Raw genomic sequence first — 19,720 nt, 5'->3', positions numbered from 1 at the left:
AAACAATCACAGTTAACAGAGCATGATTAATATTTCTTACAATTATAGCTGGACCCTAATATTATGTTTCTGTCGCCATCATTAGGAAGATTTAGTGTTAGTAAAGTACTTAGCACAGGGCTTGGCACCTAGCTGGTTCTCAATATTGTTATCTACTAAAATCAGAGGAAGATGTGGAGCTTTGTTAAAAAAGTTTTTAATCTATTAATACCATCTTCCTGCCAGGAAAACAAATGAATCCTGAATGTGTCTGAGGCTAAGATCTGTTGCAAAGGACTTGCCACTGAGATAGTGTTTGGATATTAGGTCTGAGGGTTGAAAGGTTCTGGGCATATTCTCCCTCCTGTGAGTTCTGGCCCAGTGATGAGAAGCTGACCTGAAAGAACAGACAGACCTTCCAGGAGGTGGTGGGGAAGAAGTGTGCTCTACTCAGGCCCTGGGACAGTGTAGAGGAAAGCATGCAGACCATGGCCATTCAAGGAGTATGCACATTTCAGTCTCACCCCCATCCCCCAGAATTTTGGAGGATTCCTTCTGAATTGCATCTGAGGCAGGGATGGGAGTGAACCACCTTTTGAACTGTCTAGCTCCATCTCAGCAGCCTGTGGCCATTACTCCAAACTTGCACATGTGAAGCTACTCATGGCCCCCAGGCTTCCCAGCATTTCCCAGCCTTTCCCTTGCCAGCCACCCTCATTAATTATCAGTTGACCTTGTTCTCCAGGCTCCCAGCTTCCCTGAGTGAAGGGGATTTTGCCTGAAGGAGGCTCCAGTAGCCGCAGGCATCCTGACCCTCAGAGCTCCTGGGCTAACACTCCTCTGACTGACAGGCTGGAGGCAAGAGACTATGAGGCTCAGCTTGAATATAAACTGCTGAACTACCCTCAGCACCTTGGAAACAGAGGGTTTAATTTCACTCACTGAAGTATTTAATTTCACACATTTCTTTTTTCATTAAGCATTCCTGCTGCCCAAACCCTTGGGTCCATGCTACTTTTACTCATGGCCTTGGGATAATTTAAATTAGTCTGGGTGAGTTAATATTCAAATCTAGGAAGACTAATATGGACATTTGAGCATGGAGGAAGTGATTTGCAATGCCCAATGAGGAGCTCCATATTAGCCAGAAAAGTGAGTTTCCTGCAAATAATTTGCATTTCAGATTTATAGAGCTTTTAACACTTGAAATTACCCCAAAACCCCAAGAAAATCAAGGAACTTATCCAAGGTCACAAACCCATTATGTAGCCAAGCTAGAGCGCCAGCTTCCTGAATTAAAGCCAGTGATAGCCTATGCCCAGTTAAAAGCAGTTCCACTAAGACAGTGGTTCTCAACCTTCTGGCCCTTTAAATACAGTTCCTCATGTTTTGACCCAACTATAAAATTATTTTCGTTGCTACTTCATAACTGTAATTTTGCTACTGTTATGAATCGTAATGTAAATATCTGATATGCAGGATGGTCTTAGGCGACCCCGGTGAAAGGGTCGTTCAACCGCCAAAGGGGTCGCAACCCACAGGTTGAGAACCGCTGCACTAAGTCATTAGAAATTTTAATTTGGGGGTAGAGGAAAGCAACAAACATTTTTTCCAGCCTAGAATGGTTTTTTTAAATATTTTTCAAATATTTATTTGGACAAGCACAGATGAAAGTAAATCTCAGTGTTACAGAAATTACCACACAAATTTTGAGAAGGTAAACTTGAGAAGTGTGGCTTTAAGGGGACGGGATGGGGGGGGGGGGGAGGCTGGAGGAGGGTATCTTGTAAACAGACTTGGATTACTTTTCTCCTCAAAAACAAACAAACAAACAAAAAAAACCCACAAAACATTTAGGCCTGGCTGGTGTGACTCAGTGGTGGAGTGTTGACTTATTAACCAGGAGATCATGGTTTAATTTCCTGTCAGGACACATGCTCTGGTTTTGGGCACAATCCCCCAGTAGGGGGCATACAGGAGGCAGCCAATCAATGATTCTCATCATTGATGTTTCTATCTCTCTCTCTCCCTTCCTCTCTGAAATCAACAAAAATAATATATTTAAAAACATACATTTAGTTTCAGATCTCTTTATTTGATGGGCCATTTTCACCAGAAAATAACAAATTCTGATTTTAAAAATATCTGGACAGAGTCCCAAAGGAATAGAGATGATCAGCTCATCTCTCAAATTCTACCAGATGTGGGCCTGTGACCAAGTCAGCCATGCCTCCACCTCCATGACCATTTGTCTGCTCCTAGTATCATCCTTAACTCCAGGCTTCTGTGGTCATCGGACAATGTGCTTGGGTTTGAGGTCTGAAGGAAAACATTCACAAGGAAATGAAGGACAAAGTTGCAGATGTGGATGAACTTACACAAGGACAGAGGGAAGAATGAGAAAGGCTGAAACCTTGGAAAGCAGTAGCCTTTAAGGCAGGAGTGGGGAACTGATTTTCTGCCAAGGGCCATTTGGATATTTATAACATCATTCGCTTAATATAATTCACTTAATATAAATTTCTGCTGCTATCAAAAAAGCTCCTAGATTTATTGACTTTCAAGTCCCACCTGCAGTTGCCTTGGTAGGGCCACACCAAATGATTTCGCAGGCCTTGTATGGATGCTGAGGAGAGACAGGAGGCACCTGGGAAGGCAGGCCATTGTGCCTGATGCAGAGGAGCAAGGGGAGTACCAAGAGAGGCTAGCAATGTTAACATGTTGAAGTGTGTGGTCAGTGAGGTGGAAGTGTTTCACTAACCAACCAGTTAGTGATTCTTCTACCACATTAATCTCCTAAGTATGCCTCCTAGCTGGGCACATTATAACTCTCTGTGCCTAACAAAACATTAGCTGTAAAACTAAGATAATAATAGAATGTACTTCATAAAGTTATTGCAAATATCGAAGAGAGTTAATATATACATCTATATCAAACAGTTCCTGGCACACATTAAGTGCTTGAAATGTTATTTAATAATTAACTTTTAATAATGCAAACCAATAATCAGTGAAGATAAAGGTAAAATAGCACTATTCAATAAAAATGTAGTGCAACGGCCCGAACCAATATGCTCAATTAATATTTGACAAAGGAGGCAAGAACATACAACGGAGCCAAGATAGTCTCTTCAATAAATGGTGTTGGGAAAATTGGACAGATATGTGCAAGAAAATGAAACTAGACCACCAACTTACACCATACACAAAAATAAACTCAAAATGGATAAAGGACTTAAATGTACGACAGGAAACCATAAAAATTCTAGAAGATTCCAAAGGCAACAAAATCTCAGACATATGCCGCAGCAATTTCTTCACTGATACAGCTCCTAGGGCACTTGAAACTAAAGAGAAAATGAACAAATGGGACTACATCAAAATAAAAAGCTTCTGCACAGCAAAAGAAACCATCTACAAAACAACGAGAAAACCCACTGAGTGGGAAAACATATTTGCCAATGTCATATCTGATAAGGGCCTAATCTCCAAAATGTATAGGGAACTCATACAACTTAACAAAAGGAAGATAAACAATCCAATCAAAAAATGGGCAAAGGACCTAAATAGACACCTTTCAAAAGAGGACATTCAGAAAGCCAAGAGACATATGAAAACATGCTCAAAGTCACTAATCATCTGAGAGATGCAAATCAAAACAACAATGAGGTACCATCTCACACCTGTCAGACTGGCTATCATCAACAAATCCACAAACGACAAGTGCTGGAGAGGATGTGGAGAAAAAGGAACACTCGTGCACTGCTGGTGGGAATGCAGACTGGTGCAGCCACTATGGAAGACAGTATGGAGTTTCCTCCAAAAACTGAAAATGGAACTCCCATTTGACCCTGTGATCCCACTTCTAGGAATATATCCCAAGAAACCAGAAATACCAATCAGAAAGGATATATGCACCTATATGTTCATAGCAGCACAATTCACCATAGCTAAGATCTGGAAACAGCCTAAGTGCTCATCAGTAGATGTAGATGAATGGATTAGAAAACTGTGGTACATCTACACGATGGAATACTATGCTGCTGTAAAAAAGAAGGAACTCTTACCATTTGCAATGGCATGGATGGATCTGGAGAGCATTATGCTAAGTGAAATAAGCCAGTCAATGAAGGAAAAATACCACATGATCTCACTCATTCATGGATAATAGAGACCATTATAAACTTTTGAACAATAATAGATACAGAGGCAGAGCTGCCTCAAACAGATTATCAAACTGCAGCAGGAAGGCCAGGGAGGGTTGGGGGGCAGGAGGGAGTGGGGGTAAGAGATCAACCAAAGGACTTGTATGCATGCATATAAGCATAACCAATGGACATAAGACACTGGGGGGTAGGGGAAGCCAGGGGATTGTCAAGGGTGGGGGGGGGGGGAAGGACACATATGTAATACCCTTTGTAATACTTTAAGCAATAAAAAAAAATGTAGTGCAAGACATACCATAAGCCACATATTTAATTTTAAATGAAATTAATAAATATTTTATTTAACCTAAATTCTTATCATTACAACATGTGATTGATATGAAAAAGTGAGATATTTTACATTTTTTGTACTAAGTCTTTGAAACCTGGTGTGTATTTTACACTTATACAGCACCTCTCAATTCAACAGGCCATATTTCAAGTGCTCAGTATCCATGTGATTAGTTGCTCCCTACATTGGACAGTGCAGGTATGGAAGGATACACACCAAATTGTTAGTCTAGGCTACCTCACAAGGCTGTCTTGGAAGTGGAGTGGGGGAACTAGTAACACTTTGTTTACATACCTCTACATAGTTTAATATGTAAAAATGAGGACATCTGTCTTTAAAATCCAGTAAGTTATAAAAAGATATTAAAAAGTTATGAGAGTACGAAAAAAATTAATAACTCAAAACTAATACTCACTAAAATAGTCATAGAAATACGGAGAAAAGCATTCTAACCTGGAAGGAAGAACATGTAGGTTCTAAGTCATATGTGGGACCTTCAAAAAGCCCACCTGCATCTAGGTTTCTTCAGAAATGGATGATTTCTTAAGACCTCCCTGTTCTTCAAATGTATAAAAGTCATCCACTGTATTTCTCTTATACTGCCCTCAAGAATTATCAATGGAGGAGAACTCTCTCCTCGCCTCTGGAGATTATCCAAAAGGAGAGGCACAGAATAGGTTTGTGAAACCTATTCTCACAGTCTGAGGATTTGCCGATTTTCAATCTGCCTTTTAAGATAGGTTTCTGTTTGTTGCTGGCTATCAACCTTCTCAGCTCCCAAGAGTTTTTATTTATATTTGTACCCCACTTCCGTCCATGCCCCCCTGTAGTCACAAATGTCAAGGAAACTGAAAAATAAGCCTGACCTTCTCACTCTCCCACAGGGATGATTTGGTCTGAATGCAAGGAAATCTGGGAGGAGGGGCCGCGGGAGTACGTGCTACACCTGTGGAACCTCTTGGATTTTGGGATGCTGTCCATCTTCGTGGCCTCCTTCACCGCGAGGTTCATGGCCTTCCTGAAGGCCAGCGAAGCCCAACTGTACGTGGACCAGCACGTGCAGGACGACACACTACACAACGTCTCTCTTCCGCCAGAAGTGGCATATTTCACCTACGGTGAGTCCAAGTATTCCTACACATTCCTCCCCAGGCACTTCTGGGGCGTGGCCCTGGCCCTTAGCTTGGCAGTTCCTGCAGCAGTTGGTCATCTGGAATGTTAATGTAGACACAACCTTTAGCCCCAAAGGAAGTCCTAGTCACTGCACTGCAAGCTGAATTAGTGACTAAGAGAAACGAATCATTTTGTGTTAGAAAGGATAGATTTGTTTGGAAAAGGTTCTTGTAGCATTTCTGTGGGTTTTTTTTTTCTTTTTTAAAGAAAAATCTCAGTTCTGATGCGGATCCAGAAGCTTTTCCTTTCATGCTGGATCCCTGTGTTTTGTGCAAGGTCCTGGTTTCTCAGTTTAAAATATATTTTCTCGTAGCAAGATAGTGTCTTAGGAGATGCCTTAATTCTTTCAAACCACAAGGCCATACAGCATGAGGTACTAGATTGAAATTTTAGGAATAATGAGTTATAGGATCCATTTATTGAGGACCTACTAAGAGCTATGAACTGTACAGACATTTTATACTATAAATTGCAATTCTTGCAATAGCGTTGCACGAGGGTTTTTAGTCCCATTTTATACATGAAGAAATAGGTTTTCAAGGCAGAGCTCACAATGTTCCCATAAATACAGGACTGCCTTGGATTGCAAGGGACCCAGGCCCAACATGAATTTGAAAACCATGCAGAAGGCACAGTGGTTATGTTCTCAGGCTTTGAAGTTAGACCTGAATTCAAACCTACTTCTGTAGCTTACTTTGAAACCTTGTTTATTTAATTTTTCTGATCATCCATTTTCTTATATGTAAAATTGGGATAATACATGTCAGAAAGTTTGTTTTGAGGAGTAAATAAGTCAGTTCATACGAAGAATATTGTACTGTATTCTTTTTTTTTTCCTTTTTTTTTTATTGCTTAAAGTATTACAAAGGGTATTACATATGTATCCATTTTATCCCCCCGCCCTAGACAGTCCCCTAGCCTCCCCTATCCCCCAGTGTCTTATGTCCATTGGTTATGCTTATATGCATGCATACAAGTCCTTTAGTTGTACTGTATTCTGAAAATATTAAATGCTACTAAATAGTAACAGTTATTATCATACTACCTCTCGGGTCATTTCCTTGCTCAAACACTGAACTTTCTGTACTAAAAGACAGAGATGTGTGGGGAGAAGAAACAGTAGATATTTGTTGTTATGGGTAAATTAGCTGGACATTTCATACACACTCACTAATGGCAACTGTTACATCATGAAGGGTTTGAGTGTCAAATGTCACTGTTAGATAAAGCCACATGGCTCCTGTGACCACAGAATCTTCATTATCAGGTACAGCAATGATCTGCAGAGGGTTGGCCAATTATTGCAAAAGTTGAGTTGCTGCCTATATTCAATGTAGATTGTTATGCAGATTTTGACTTTTAAATGTGGTAGGGAAATCCCCATTGAGAAATGGAGGGCCTTATAGTATTACAAATCATCCACTCTTCATTTATTGGTTTGAAAATTCAGACTTTTCAAAAGCAAAATGGTCTTGTATGTTTTCCCCTCTGTGCTGCTCAGGGTTCAAGGGAAGATGAGAGAATCTTGATACTGCACTGGGTCCTTTTCTTAATGCCATGATTCAGGCTTCATACTGTCCACTTGTAACTTCTAATCCTTTTATGGATTACATTAAGATCTCAACCAACCCAAGCATTGCATATTTATTGCCCTTGCTTTGCTTTTATGATTCACTCCGTGCCCTTGGAAATCTTTTGGCTCTGTGTTCATTTGTGTTTCCGTTGTGGAGAAAGAATGCCCTCTTGTGGCCAGATAGGCAGTGGTCCCTTCCAACCTCTACAGTGCTAAGTAGGCAGGTATTTTTCAGTTTAGGACAAATTTTCTCATGGAAATAGCTCCAAGAAGAAAATCCTTGTCTGAATTATCACAGAGCTGTTTGCTTTTACACCCATCACAACTCTTACAAGCCAATTCAAGGAGAGTATTTTTCACTAAAAAGTCCTGACCTGGTCACCAAGGTCTGATGAAATTTAAATCTATCTTAGACTATAGGAGTGCCTTTCAGCTGAGGTTTAAGATGGTAAAATATAGGAGGAAGAAAAAATAATTCCTTTTGGTGTCTGTCTGAAGAAGTTAGGTCTTATTTTATACTATCCAAATGTTTTATTTATCCATAGAGGGCGACAGATATATTGGAAAAACATAATTTAGTCGCCTTGTCTTTTGTAGACTTCTGAGTTATGACCTTGATGAGAACAGAGTCTATAATTTTATTATATTTCCAAATGTAATTTAAATGCACTAGATGAAACTCTGTGGCAAACAGAGGCCTGTTTCCCTTACTAAAGATTTCTTACTGTTCTTTATTATTGTTTAACAGAGTCTAGCTTTGAAAATAAAGAATAAAATTCTTCCTCTTCCATCTCCCTTGGGGTGCCAAGACTTGCTATATAATATCTTTGTTCTCTGAATTTATTTGGCTCTTAAAAGGGCCCCATACCCCAAATCCAGCCTTTAAAATGGCAACAATATGTACTCTACAGGGCTGTTGTGAAAATTACAGCTAATGTAAATGTAAGGCTAATTAAGGTTTCTCAGTGTTTCTCCGTTTAAGTTTCACTTCACATTTCTCAACAGGGACACTACTGGCTTTTTTAGCAGGGCAATTTTCAATGGTGTGGGTCTGTCTGGAGCACTGAAAGACATTAGCATCACAATAATACGCCTTCTCCATCATCATGACAACCGCAGACACCCCACACCTTTCCCCAGGAAGAAGGAGCTGCCCTCATTTGAGAATCATTATATGTCTTGACACATAGTAGGCAGCTCATTAGAGAGAGATGCTGCTCCTTGCACCATTAGAACTGCAATAGGAATACTTTGCAGGTTTGCTCTGCTGCAGGAATACAACCAAGGTAGCTCAGACCTTCACTGGTGACCACAAGCAGCATTTCCCCAGCCTCGGACAAGTCCTAGGACTCTTGCCACCTAGAACAGGTCTGTCATAGCAAACTTGGTTGACTGGTCACCACTCTAGGGTTCCTAACTCAATCAAGTAACAACTCTCACAGACACACAGTTAGGAACACAACCCAGGAGCATTTCCTCAGGCAAGATCCTCCAGATTCCTGGCCCCCACGTGAGCTCACTTGTTCTGATTTGTGGCTAGTCTAAACTTGTGGTTAGGATTTAATTCTGTCATTTAACAAACCTTTACCAGCACCTGCTGTGTGCTAGACCCTTGTCCCCAGAAGCCCCTGAGTTACCTGGAATTTGTTTTCCAGCTAAGCACTTTACATATATGATTTCATTTCATCCTCACCACAGCTCTCCTAGGCTATTTCCCAAGTTACAAATGGGGAAAATAAGACTCAGGAAGTTAACTAACTTGCTCAGAATCATACAGCCAGTGTGTAGAAAGGCCACTCTCAACCTCAGGTCTGACTCTAAGTCCATGCTCCTCCTCCTCCACCTACTCATAAATGGGACAGCCCCTGCCGATGGAGCTCAAACATAGAATAGCAAGTAACATGGTAAGTGCCTCAAACACATTATAGCAAGTAGCATGGTAAGTGCCACAACAGGGGGTATACACGATACTGTGGTGGAGTAGAGGAGAACAGGGAGGCTTCCCTATCCCATGGTGGGGTCATAGAGGGGTTCCTGAAATTGATGACAGCTGAGAAAAGTCTTGAAGAATAATTGGGAATGAAATGGACCTTGAAGTGAGGGAACAATGTTCCGGGCAGATGGTCCAGCACATTCCAAGAGGGAGCGTATTGGGATCAATTTAAAGACAAGGATGGGAATGGCATGTGATAAGGTTAGAGACTTCTAAAGATGACTAACTGGTTTCTATTCTAGAGCATATCCTAGCCCCAGAGAGTAACCCAGATTGTTTTCATTTAGCCAGGGACAAGTGGTGGCCCTCAGACCCTCAGATCATATCAGAAGGGCTGTATGCAATAGCTGTCGTGCTGAGCTTCTCTCGAATCGCGTACATCCTGCCAGCGAACGAAAGTTTTGGGCCCTTGCAGATCTCATTGGGGAGAACCGTGAAAGATATCTTCAAGTTCATGGTCATTTTCATCATGGTCTTTGTGGCCTTCATGATTGGGATGTTCAATCTGTACTCCTATTACCGAGGTGCAAAGTACAACCCAGCGTTTACAACGTGAGTATCCCAGGGCTCCCCTGAGGTCTCTATGGGCTTTCTAGGAGTCTTTGAGAGTCTCTTGCAGGTAGCTCTTTGCAGAGACTCAGGTTTCCTTGGTATTTCTAAATGTTAACGGCAACTTTATTCAAGGTTACTTTAGAGTTTGTGTTCTCAAGTTGGAGGAACAGAAGAGCTGGGTTCAATCCTCATTTTGCCACTTACACGCTGTATGTTCCTTAACTTCTCTAGTCCTTAGTTTCCCCATCTTTTTTTTTTTTTTTATCTCTGCTCTCTTTTTTTTTAAAAAAAAATGTGTTTATTTATTTTAGAGAGAGAGGAATGGAGAGGGAAATAGAGAAACATCAATGCAAGAGAGAAACATTGATCAGCTCCCTCTTGCACATCCCACACTGGAGATTTGAGCCCACAACCTGGGCATGTGCCCTGATGTGGAATCAAACGCCAGCCAGAGCAGTTTCTTCATCTTTAAAATAAGGATAATACAGATAATAATAGTACCTGCTTAATAGGGATAGTGTGCTCTGGCCAGGTGGCTCAGTTGGTTGGAGCATTGTCCTATACACCAAAAGGTTGCAAGTTCAATTCCTGATCAGGACATGTAACTAAGTTGTAGGTTTGATTCCTGGTTAAGGTACATATAGGAAGCAACCAATCGACTGTTTCTCTCATCTCTCTCTCTCTCTCTCTCTCTCTCTCTCTCTCTCTCTCTCTCTCTCTCTCAATAAAAACAGATCCTTGGGTGAGGATTTCAAGAAAATTAGGATACTGTGAAGATTCAATGAGCTGATATAGCTGCCACACACTAAGTTCAATAAATAGAAGGAACTATTATCACTACTGTTATTATTGGCTTAGCCTGTGTTGCCTAGAAAACGATTCTCTGGGAAAATCTTGCATGCCAACACATTAATGGAGCAAGAGAGTTGCAACCGAAGTGAAATAAGACGAAGGAAAATGGAAAATGCAGTGTGGGAGGAGGGAAAGCACATACTGGTTGCTAACTTGGCCACCATCTACCAGAACATAAAACTTGGTCATGACAGACTTCTCCGGGAAGACTAATGGAAATGCCACATCTCAGAATAGCCCATCAGGATGAGAAATCAAGAATTTATCAGCCAGATCTTTCCCATCTGCTATCTGTCATGAGTCAAAATCACTGCCTAGGACATTAACTTGCCTGCACTTCCAGGGCAGCCTCTGGGGAAAACATATCCATATAGCATGGGAGGTAGGTCTGCTAGTGGGCACAAGTCAGCAGCTCTCCGTGCCTGACTGGGCGAGCCAGCACCTGTGCATGGCCACTGAGCAAGTCCTGCAGTATCATGTGCCTCAGCAGCAGTAGGGAAGGCCCAGGCAAGGGAAGCAAGAGACATGTGGTACAAGCATGAGGCTGGGCACAGTCAGGTGGATACATCAGGGCCCAGAAACAATTGCTGCAGACAGAGCAAGGCAGTGGCACAGCCTCCCCCACAGGGCTGGTGTCAGATCTCAGTGAGCCTGTCTCCCCAAAGACCTGTGTTCCTTCCCTCTGTGGGGGATGCCAGGCGTCTCCTGGAGAGGTTAAGTAGCACTGAGCAGTGGGCTAGTAGAATATAGCAGACCTGAGCTTTCATTATAGCAAAGGATGACCTTACTAATGGCCAAGTCACTGGGCTTATCCGAGTTTGTGTCTGTGCAGACAAGTATAAATAAGACTTCCCATCTTACTCACAAATACCCCTTCGGTGATCAATGAGACAGTTTAGTAAAGTGCCTGAGGCACAGAAGTGTTTCATCCAGGTCCCACCCCAGGCCACCTAGGCCCAGAACTTCTCCCTGCCTTCCAGCTCCTGCCCAGAATCTCTAGCCATAGTCAGGTCTCCAGCCACAGGCACAGCAGCTGGGCCAACAGGGTTAAGCACTTCTTGACATCTCTAAGAACCCAGACCCAATGCAATGAAACCCCATGCCCCGCCCAAGTGGAATTACCAATAAGGGTGGGGCCTAGGTGCTGCTGAACCACAGAAGCTATTACTCTCTGAAGCAAAGTAGTAGTGTATGTTCACATAGAGCAAGTGCCTGGCCCAGTGCTGAGAAATGCACCTGAGGAGTACCTAGCTCCTCCCCTCAGCACATGCACCCCATGGCTCAGACAGACAAGGTTTTAGTCTGAGCTTTCATCTTATTAAGCAGTATGGCCTTGAGCAACTGCTTAAACCCCCTAGGCCTCAGTTTCCCCAGCTCTGAAGTGAGAACACTAAGATGATCAGCATCACAGGATTGCTATAAGGATCCAATAAGAGGAAATAGAACTGAATCCATCCTTGGTGTATAAGAAGCTTCAGTGAATGGTGGTGATCGTAATAGAGATGGTGAATGAGGAGTAAAGGGGAGGGTAAGCTGCAAGAAAAGGTACCTGTAGACTGATCTGGCTCCACAGGACCCTTTCTGGACAGGGGCCTAATTTACAAACTGTCTACCAGCTCAGGCCAAGATCATTAGTGAATCCATTGTACTCCAAAACCCAGTGATTGACTGTGGAAGGAATTAAATCACCCAAAAGCACATTTGCGGTAGACCTGCTAGAGGCAAAGTTAAATGTATTCACTACGGGATGCACTGTTATTGAGAAACAGTCAGGATGTCAGTTGATAAACACAGGTTTCAACCCTTCATGGTCAGGCCCTCCTGTGTTTCCAGTCAAGCACAATGGTCAGCAAACTCATTAGTCAACAGAGCCAAATATCAACAGTACAATGATTGAAATTTCTTTTGAGAACCAAATTTTTTAAACTTAAAACTATATAGGTAGGTACATTGTTACTAACTTAATTAGGGTACTCCTAAGCTGTCCTTTGCTAAAAAACGTCCTCAATCTGATTGAGGTACGTTCGCTGAGGTCGACCCCTTCCAACTCTCCCATCCACACACATCTTGTATAGTTGTTTCAGATAGAGGAGTGTGGATGGGAGAGTTGGAAGGGGTCGACCTCAGCGAACGTGCCTCAAAACAATGTACCTCCCCCGCGCTGCTGCGTATACCGCGGCCCACCTGCGCTGCGTTTCTAGTCGCGACCGACACCCCCACTTCTAACGCCACTTCTTCAAAATAGATTCGCCCAGGCCGAAACCAACTTCTGCGCGTGGGCCACGAAGTTTCAAGCGCACTGTACGTGCGCCCGCACGTGGTATTTTGTGTAAGAGACACACTCAAGGGGCGAAAGAGCCGCATGTGGCTCGAGAGCTGCAGTTTGCTGACCACTGGTCTAGCACAATGCTTGAACACAGCATTGTTCACCAAGTGTTTCATTAACAAGAATGAGGGAATGAACAGGAGAAATGAAGCTAGATACGAGGCAGATTGGGAACCTGTGTGGACTCTATCCCATTTCTACGCCACATTCCTGCACTGCCTGCCCACAGCTCCTCAGAGGTCAGTGCCATGACACATGGGAAGATGGAAAAGGTCATGACTTAGAGCAGGACTGACCTGGCCACAATTCCCAGCTAGATGTAGCACAGTTAATCTATAGGGGAAAGGTGAAAAGAGGAGAAGGGGACAAAGCAATTGGCTTATCCCATGTGCTGGGAACCAAATAGAAACTTCCTAGACATGAGGGACCTAACCAAAGAAGACCCAGGCCCTTCAGGATGGGGAAGGGAAGGTGTTATGGTGGCAGCAAGTGCAGTGAAGAAAGGACGGGATATTTATCACCTTGGCAGCTCCTAAAACGGGATGCGCAGCTGTAAATAGGATTAGATTGAACAGGAAAACAGTCAATAGAGCAGTGAGGTGGAGAGGAAAGAATGGATTTTTGTAAATGCCACCTCTTACCTTTTGAATGCTCTCTGGAGCATGTCAGAGCTTAGAACCTTCTTTGATAAACAAAAGGCCACACTAGAGATAAGTAAGTCTTGTGCATTAGGCAACTCAGAACTATTTTGAGAATCAGCTAAGCTGATGATAAAGACCAATGACCCCTCTCAGGTGAATGTTTGCTTCATAGTGGCTCATGCCCCGGCCACCCTTCCCAGCTCAGGATCTCCCCTTTGGCCCATCCACGGGGAGTCTTTTTAAGCTTATAGGGAAAGATGGTCTTACAGAGTTGGAAGACTCAGTCCTACAGAAAGGAAATTTGGCCAGGAGCATAGTGTAGGTATCCTTGCCCCATTGATTGACCCCCACCCCACCCCAAAACTCACTCCTGACATGTTCAAGGACAGCTTAGGTTCCTAGAGACTGTTCAGGAGTCTACTTTGCACTCCATCTGTTAGGAACTAATAGAGAGCTATCTTATAGGAACCTTGTTCACCCTAGGGGTGCAGTCCCAGGTCAGCTCACAAAAGCCACTCCCACTTAACCCCACCCAGTAGAGTACTATCCCAGATGGGAGACGTAGGGACATCCTGGGACAAAAGGAAAGGTTTCTCTACCAATGGCAGACCCCCAACCCTCAACCAAGCCCTGCCCTAATCCCCATTGTGTTCCAGTTCTGGAATCACATACCTCCTTCCCCATTCAAATTCCCATCCCTCATCTGACAGACCTCAAGGTGGGGGTAAGAAGAAAACAGACAGATTGAATGAATCTGCCACAGGATGAATAAACACACAGTCTGAGCAGTCTTGATTGAGATCAATGATTCTCAAACCATACCAGAATCATCTGGGGAGATGGCTAAACTTGGGCCTTCCCAGGCTCTACCCCTTCGAGTTTCACACAAGGCCTAGAAGCCTGCATTAACAAGCCACTGGGGATTCTGATTCAGGTGGTCTTAGGACCATGCAATGAGCAATGCTGATCTGATTCAACCTCATCATTACTCAGATTGGGAGGTGGAGACCAGTCTCAGCTCTGCATTAAAAAAGCGAGCTCTGGAGTCAGATCCTATAAGCATTTCCCAATCTTTCAGCTTCCTTTCACTTCAGAACCAACGGTTTCCTCAAAGGTCTTGGTCATGCTTCACAGCTGCTTCTGTGTAAGAGGCTGACCTGAAGGGAAGAGCAGGGACGGGGCTGCCTGGGCATGACAGATAGTGCACCTGCTAACAGCTCACTGTCTCCAAGCCACTTCCATTAGAAACTGCAAATGACCCGCGGGAAGGAGGAGATGTTCAGTATGTTTTATGCTCTCAGTACAAAATCAAGTATCCTAAGGCCAGGGTGAGGATGTGAAAAGAAAACTGCCTGAGAATGTACTTTCTTTCAGAAAGCCTGTAAGAAAAGCTCGCAATTCCAACTGTTAGGAATTTTGTTCTAAATGGGACTATATCTTTGATCTTATCATAGAAATCAGTAGACAAATAGGATTTGGTTTTTGGAGTTTTGTTTTATAGTCAACTTTGCTGGAAGGGACATATTTCATAAAGCAAGGATTTTTCTGCTTAGAGACTATATGGAAATCTTGGGATCCCAGCACTCTGTATTAAGTGTTAGAAAAAGAGACAAAAACTCCTTGGCCCACTAATGAAATGCAGCTGAATGAGAGTGCTCAGGAAAGGATGGCCTTCTTTATACCCATCCAACTGGTGACCATCGCAGATCAGGTACACGGATGTGACCAAGAATGCCCAGGATGGGGGGGCCCGTGATGGGCTCCTCGTCTTCCCTTTGGTAAACTTGGCCTCCCCCACTTACTTCTGATTAGAGATTAAATGTGGGCCCTGACCCCCTAAAGATGATCCCAGCCAATCTTTTCCACAGTCTGTTATGGAGGCACCTTCACAGCATAGCTGGGTTGAGACTTTTCTAATAAAAAATAATACTTTTCCTAAGGTAATTCTGTCTCCCAGGAATCTTTTTAATGGAAGGAGCTTCAGCAGTGCTAGGCAAAATTAGAAGCTTCTGTTTTCCATGACAGTTATGGAAAATTTCCAGACTCAGATTCGTATGCCCAGCAGGGGCAGAAGGCACTGATTCAGTGCCCACAGCTCAGAGGCTGGCTCCAATGAACCTGAAGGGGCACTGGGGCTGAGGGAGACTCCCTGAGACTCTGTCCATGCCTACCCCACCTCAGGACCCCTGCACCATCCTATTGTTGAACAATTTGTGATAAGCACATGTGCTGCTTTCCCATTTGATCCACCTCACAATGGAATGACACAGATATTACTACCAGGAACTGAGGCTCGGAGAGATGCTGAACTTGCCCAAAATCACAGAACTAATAAGAAGATTTGAACCCAGATCTGCATGACTCCAAGCCCATCCTCCACCTTTTGACCAGAAATTCCCCCCACTTCCCACACCAGGGCATATGCTCTGAGGTAGAAGCTGGGTGTTTTACAATAGCTTTCCTATGGCTATTCTAAAAAACAACATATGAAATTCAGATTAATGATTATCACTGAGAACCTGGTGATTCTACATATCTCAGCACTAAATATGCAGCCTGCAATTGTCCCCTGGATAAAGCAGCTTTCTACTCCAAAGTGTATATATTCATTCAACAAATATTATGGAGAAGCTATCGAATGGCAAGTTCTGTGTTTGGCTCTGCTATCATTGAGGTTAATAAAACAATGCTCTCATCCTTAAGAATCTCATAAACAAGTAGGGGAGTCTGAAAAGTAAAAAAAAGCATCAGCTACTATGGAGACAACTTCACAGCATAGCTGGATTGAGACTTTTCTAATCAAAAATATCCTCAAAAGGGTACTTGGGCAGCACAATGAGGAAGAAGCACTGGACTCTGTCTGGCAAGGTCAAAGAAGGCTTCATGGAGGGGGTGACCCTAAAATGGTCTTTGAGGGTGACTAGAAGGATATGCCAGCCTGTGCAAAGTGTCAACAAGCAGGGCCTTTTTTTTTTTTTTTTTTTTTTGAATTGAAGGAGAAAGTAGCTGCCTTACCGCCCATATACTGATGTACTGATGTGCTCAGATGTTTCAATGCCTCGTGGTACAAAAATTTTCTTTTAAAAAAAATAAAAGCTGTTTCCATGTCTGGCCACAAAGGTGGCAAGAAGCAGGTCAAGGAGACAGATAAGGCACTGGAGCAGAAACAAAAAGAGAAGAAATATGAGGAGCTCAAACTGAGGGGCACATGGAAGGGCCCCCTGGCCACAGTGGAATTAAGAAATCTGCCAAAAAGCAAGCTGTTCTTTGTGCCTAAGGCATGGTGTTCCTTAATTCCATTCCTGTCTAAACATCTGGATTCCCTGCCCTACTATCTGCTGCCACCTACAGCTAGAATGAAATATTATCTTGGAGCTTGTTGTACATTTAAGAATAAACTTTTGTAAAACGGAAAAGAAAAAGTAGGCAAGTAGGCAAGAGTTTTGGGAAATGGCAGAAAGTAAGATCAGATAACCCAGCAGGAGCCAATGAAGTGAGTCCTGTTAGGGTATTAGCTCTCCACTAAGGCTTTGTGAAAAGGAGGAAGTGAAATCAGATCTGCCTTCAGAGAGTACTCTGGCAACTGGGCTCAAGAGGGTAGGAGGAGGAGCCCTTGCATGGCTTAAATATATACCTTGGGTCTAACATTAAGTTCTTACCTTAGCATAACTCTCCAGTAAGTGCAATAAGTGATAAAAATATAGATCTTTTCCTGGGTTAGTTTTTGGTTGTTAATCCTCACCCAAGGATATTTTTTCCATTGATTTTTAGAGAGAGTGGAAGTGAGGAAGAGGAGGAGGAGGGAGGTGGGGAGAGAGAAAGAGAGAGACGTTGATTGGTTGCCTCCTACACACACCCCAACCAGGGCCAGGGATCAAACCTGCAACTCAGGTATGTGCCCTTGACTGGGAATTGATTCTGTGACCCTTTGGTGTGCAGGCCAACACTCTAACTACTGGCCAGGGCTCCTGGGCTACTTTAGAAGGATGATTATGCCTGCTACCAAAAGGCATTCTACTATCCTATGTTTATTTATATCCTCTCCTCATGTTTATTCATGACATGAATTTTAAAAGCCTGGTACCTTTGAGCTTCTGGAACAGGCTAAGAGCTCACAAAGTTCTGAGGGAAAAGAACTGATGATACACTGAAAATGTGCCCTTTTGGATGTTTTCACAGCATGTTCTCAGACATTTCCCGAAGTCCTTTTTCTTATACTCAGACTGATGGTAGCCATCCTAAAGGGAAGAAATCCCTACCTTTTTATTCACTAAAATTCAGTTTTAGGATATAACTTAGGTTTAAACTGTCATTCTTCAAAGTGACAGAGGGACAGGAAACTGAACTGTCCAGGGTTAGCTCTAGAGAGCTATCAGAAGAGACAGTTCTTGGGTGAATCTGAGCACTCATTTTCCCAGAATTTAATCATTCATTGACAAAAATGTTTACTGAGTCCCTACTATGAGCTGGGCGCTATTCTGGGTACTGATGACAGAAAAGTGAGCAGGCCCTGCCCTTGTGGAGGTCGAGTTCCTCCATGAATGTGATAACAGAGAAAAGAGACCCAAAATAATTTTTTTAAATAAAGAGGTTAAGTGCTGAGAGCTAAGAAAAAATAAAACACTATACGAAAGGGGAATTAGGAGAGGGTTTCCTTCAGACACAACAGTCAGAGGACTACTTGAGCATGTGACAATCAGTTAAAGCCTAAAGGATGAGAAAAAATGAGTGGCCATATGGAGAGAAAGGGAAAAGGCATTCCAGGCAGAGGAACAGGGAGGCACAGAAGCAGGAGTGCCTTGCTGCTGTGGGCTAATGAGGTGGGGAGGATTCAGATTACCTGGGGCCTTGAGGCGTGAACTAGGTGACTGAGTTCAGTTGTTAGCCTATGGAAAGCCACTAGAGAAGAGGGGCAGGATCTGATTCATGTTTTTAAAAGATTATTCTGAGACTTGATTGTAGGGTGGAAGTCTTTTGCCCTGATGCTGGAGCCAATGCAGTTAAGAAAGAAAAAATATGAATATTGGTAATAAAATTAGTAACATTTATCACACATTTGTTACGTGCCAGGAAGTATTTTATGCACTTCACAAGCATTCTATTAACTCATTTAATCCTCATGACGACCCTATGAAGTAGAGATTGTTGTTTTTCCATTTTACAGCTAGAATTAAAAAAAAAAAAAAAGGCACAGAGTTATTTGACCAAAAGCTCACAGTCAAACCCAGGTTTACCTAACTTCAAAGCCTGCACTCTGCCTCACCAGAGCCCTACCTGGACTAGGTGACACTGGGATCAGGAACCAAGAAGCCAAAATGTGCATCAGGGATTTATTCATTCATTCAGTGGACACTGAACTTACCCAGTGCCTTCAGTGAGCCAAAATCTGGACTAGGTTTGGAGTTTCATAAGGGAAGAAAGCACAGCTCTGCCCTTGAGAAGCAACCAGGCTCCTGGAGGAAGAGTTTGGTCTTCAGTATGAATAAATCTGGGCTGTACGGGCTTTAGGCTTTGTGCATCCAAGTTCCCTGGCACTGACTCTGGGGCCAGACTCCTGTACTTCTGGACTATCTAAATCAGTGATTTTCAACTGATAATGCAGAAATTATTAAAATATGCAATACCTGACTATTTAGTCTGGGGCACTGACCTCTTTTCCCTTACATCAGTGGTTGGCAAACTGCGGCTTGCGAGCCATATGCGGCTCTTTGGCCCCTTGAGTGTGACTCTTCCACAAAATACCGACTTCTGCGCATGGGCCACGAAGTTTCAATCGCACTGTACGTGCGCACCTGCACATGGTATTTTGTGGAAGAGCCACACTCAAGGGGCCAAAGAGCCACATGTGGCTCGCGAGTCACAGTTTGCCGACCACTGCCTTAGATTATCAAACAAACAAACAACAAAAAAGAACAGCCAATACAACAATAGCCATCTGGTGTGATGAATCAAATTATACCTATTTTTTGTCTTATCAGCCAAAAAAAATTTTTTTTGGTGTGCTACAGAATTTCAGTAATTAGTTTATGTATGCCACAAGATGAGAAAGGGTGAAAATTACTGGCCAAACTCCTCATTTAGGGCCCTAGAAAAAACAAGAAGTGAAAAACAGGAAGTGATTTGGAGCACACAAG

At 43.0% G+C, this 19,720-nt stretch overlaps 1 protein-coding gene across 1 annotated transcript in view; it reads left to right on the top strand.

Moving 5' to 3' along the window:
• TRPC7 (transient receptor potential cation channel subfamily C member 7) overlaps positions 1-19,720 on the top strand; it is a 135,100-nt gene that overhangs the window by 93,962 nt on the left and 21,418 nt on the right. Inside the window, exons 6-7 of the mRNA XM_059698455.1 lie at positions 5,361-5,594; positions 9,503-9,767. Coding sequence (XP_059554438.1) covers positions 5,361-5,594; positions 9,503-9,767 — 499 coding nt within the window. The remainder of the gene's footprint in view (positions 1-5,360; positions 5,595-9,502; positions 9,768-19,720) is intronic.

This window comes from Myotis daubentonii, chromosome 5, assembly GCF_963259705.1.
Source record: "Myotis daubentonii chromosome 5, mMyoDau2.1, whole genome shotgun sequence".
Taxonomy (NCBI): Eukaryota; Metazoa; Chordata; class Mammalia; order Chiroptera; family Vespertilionidae; genus Myotis; species Myotis daubentonii.
Note: the sequence above shows the minus strand (reverse complement) of the source record. Positions and strands in the feature narration are given on the sequence as shown.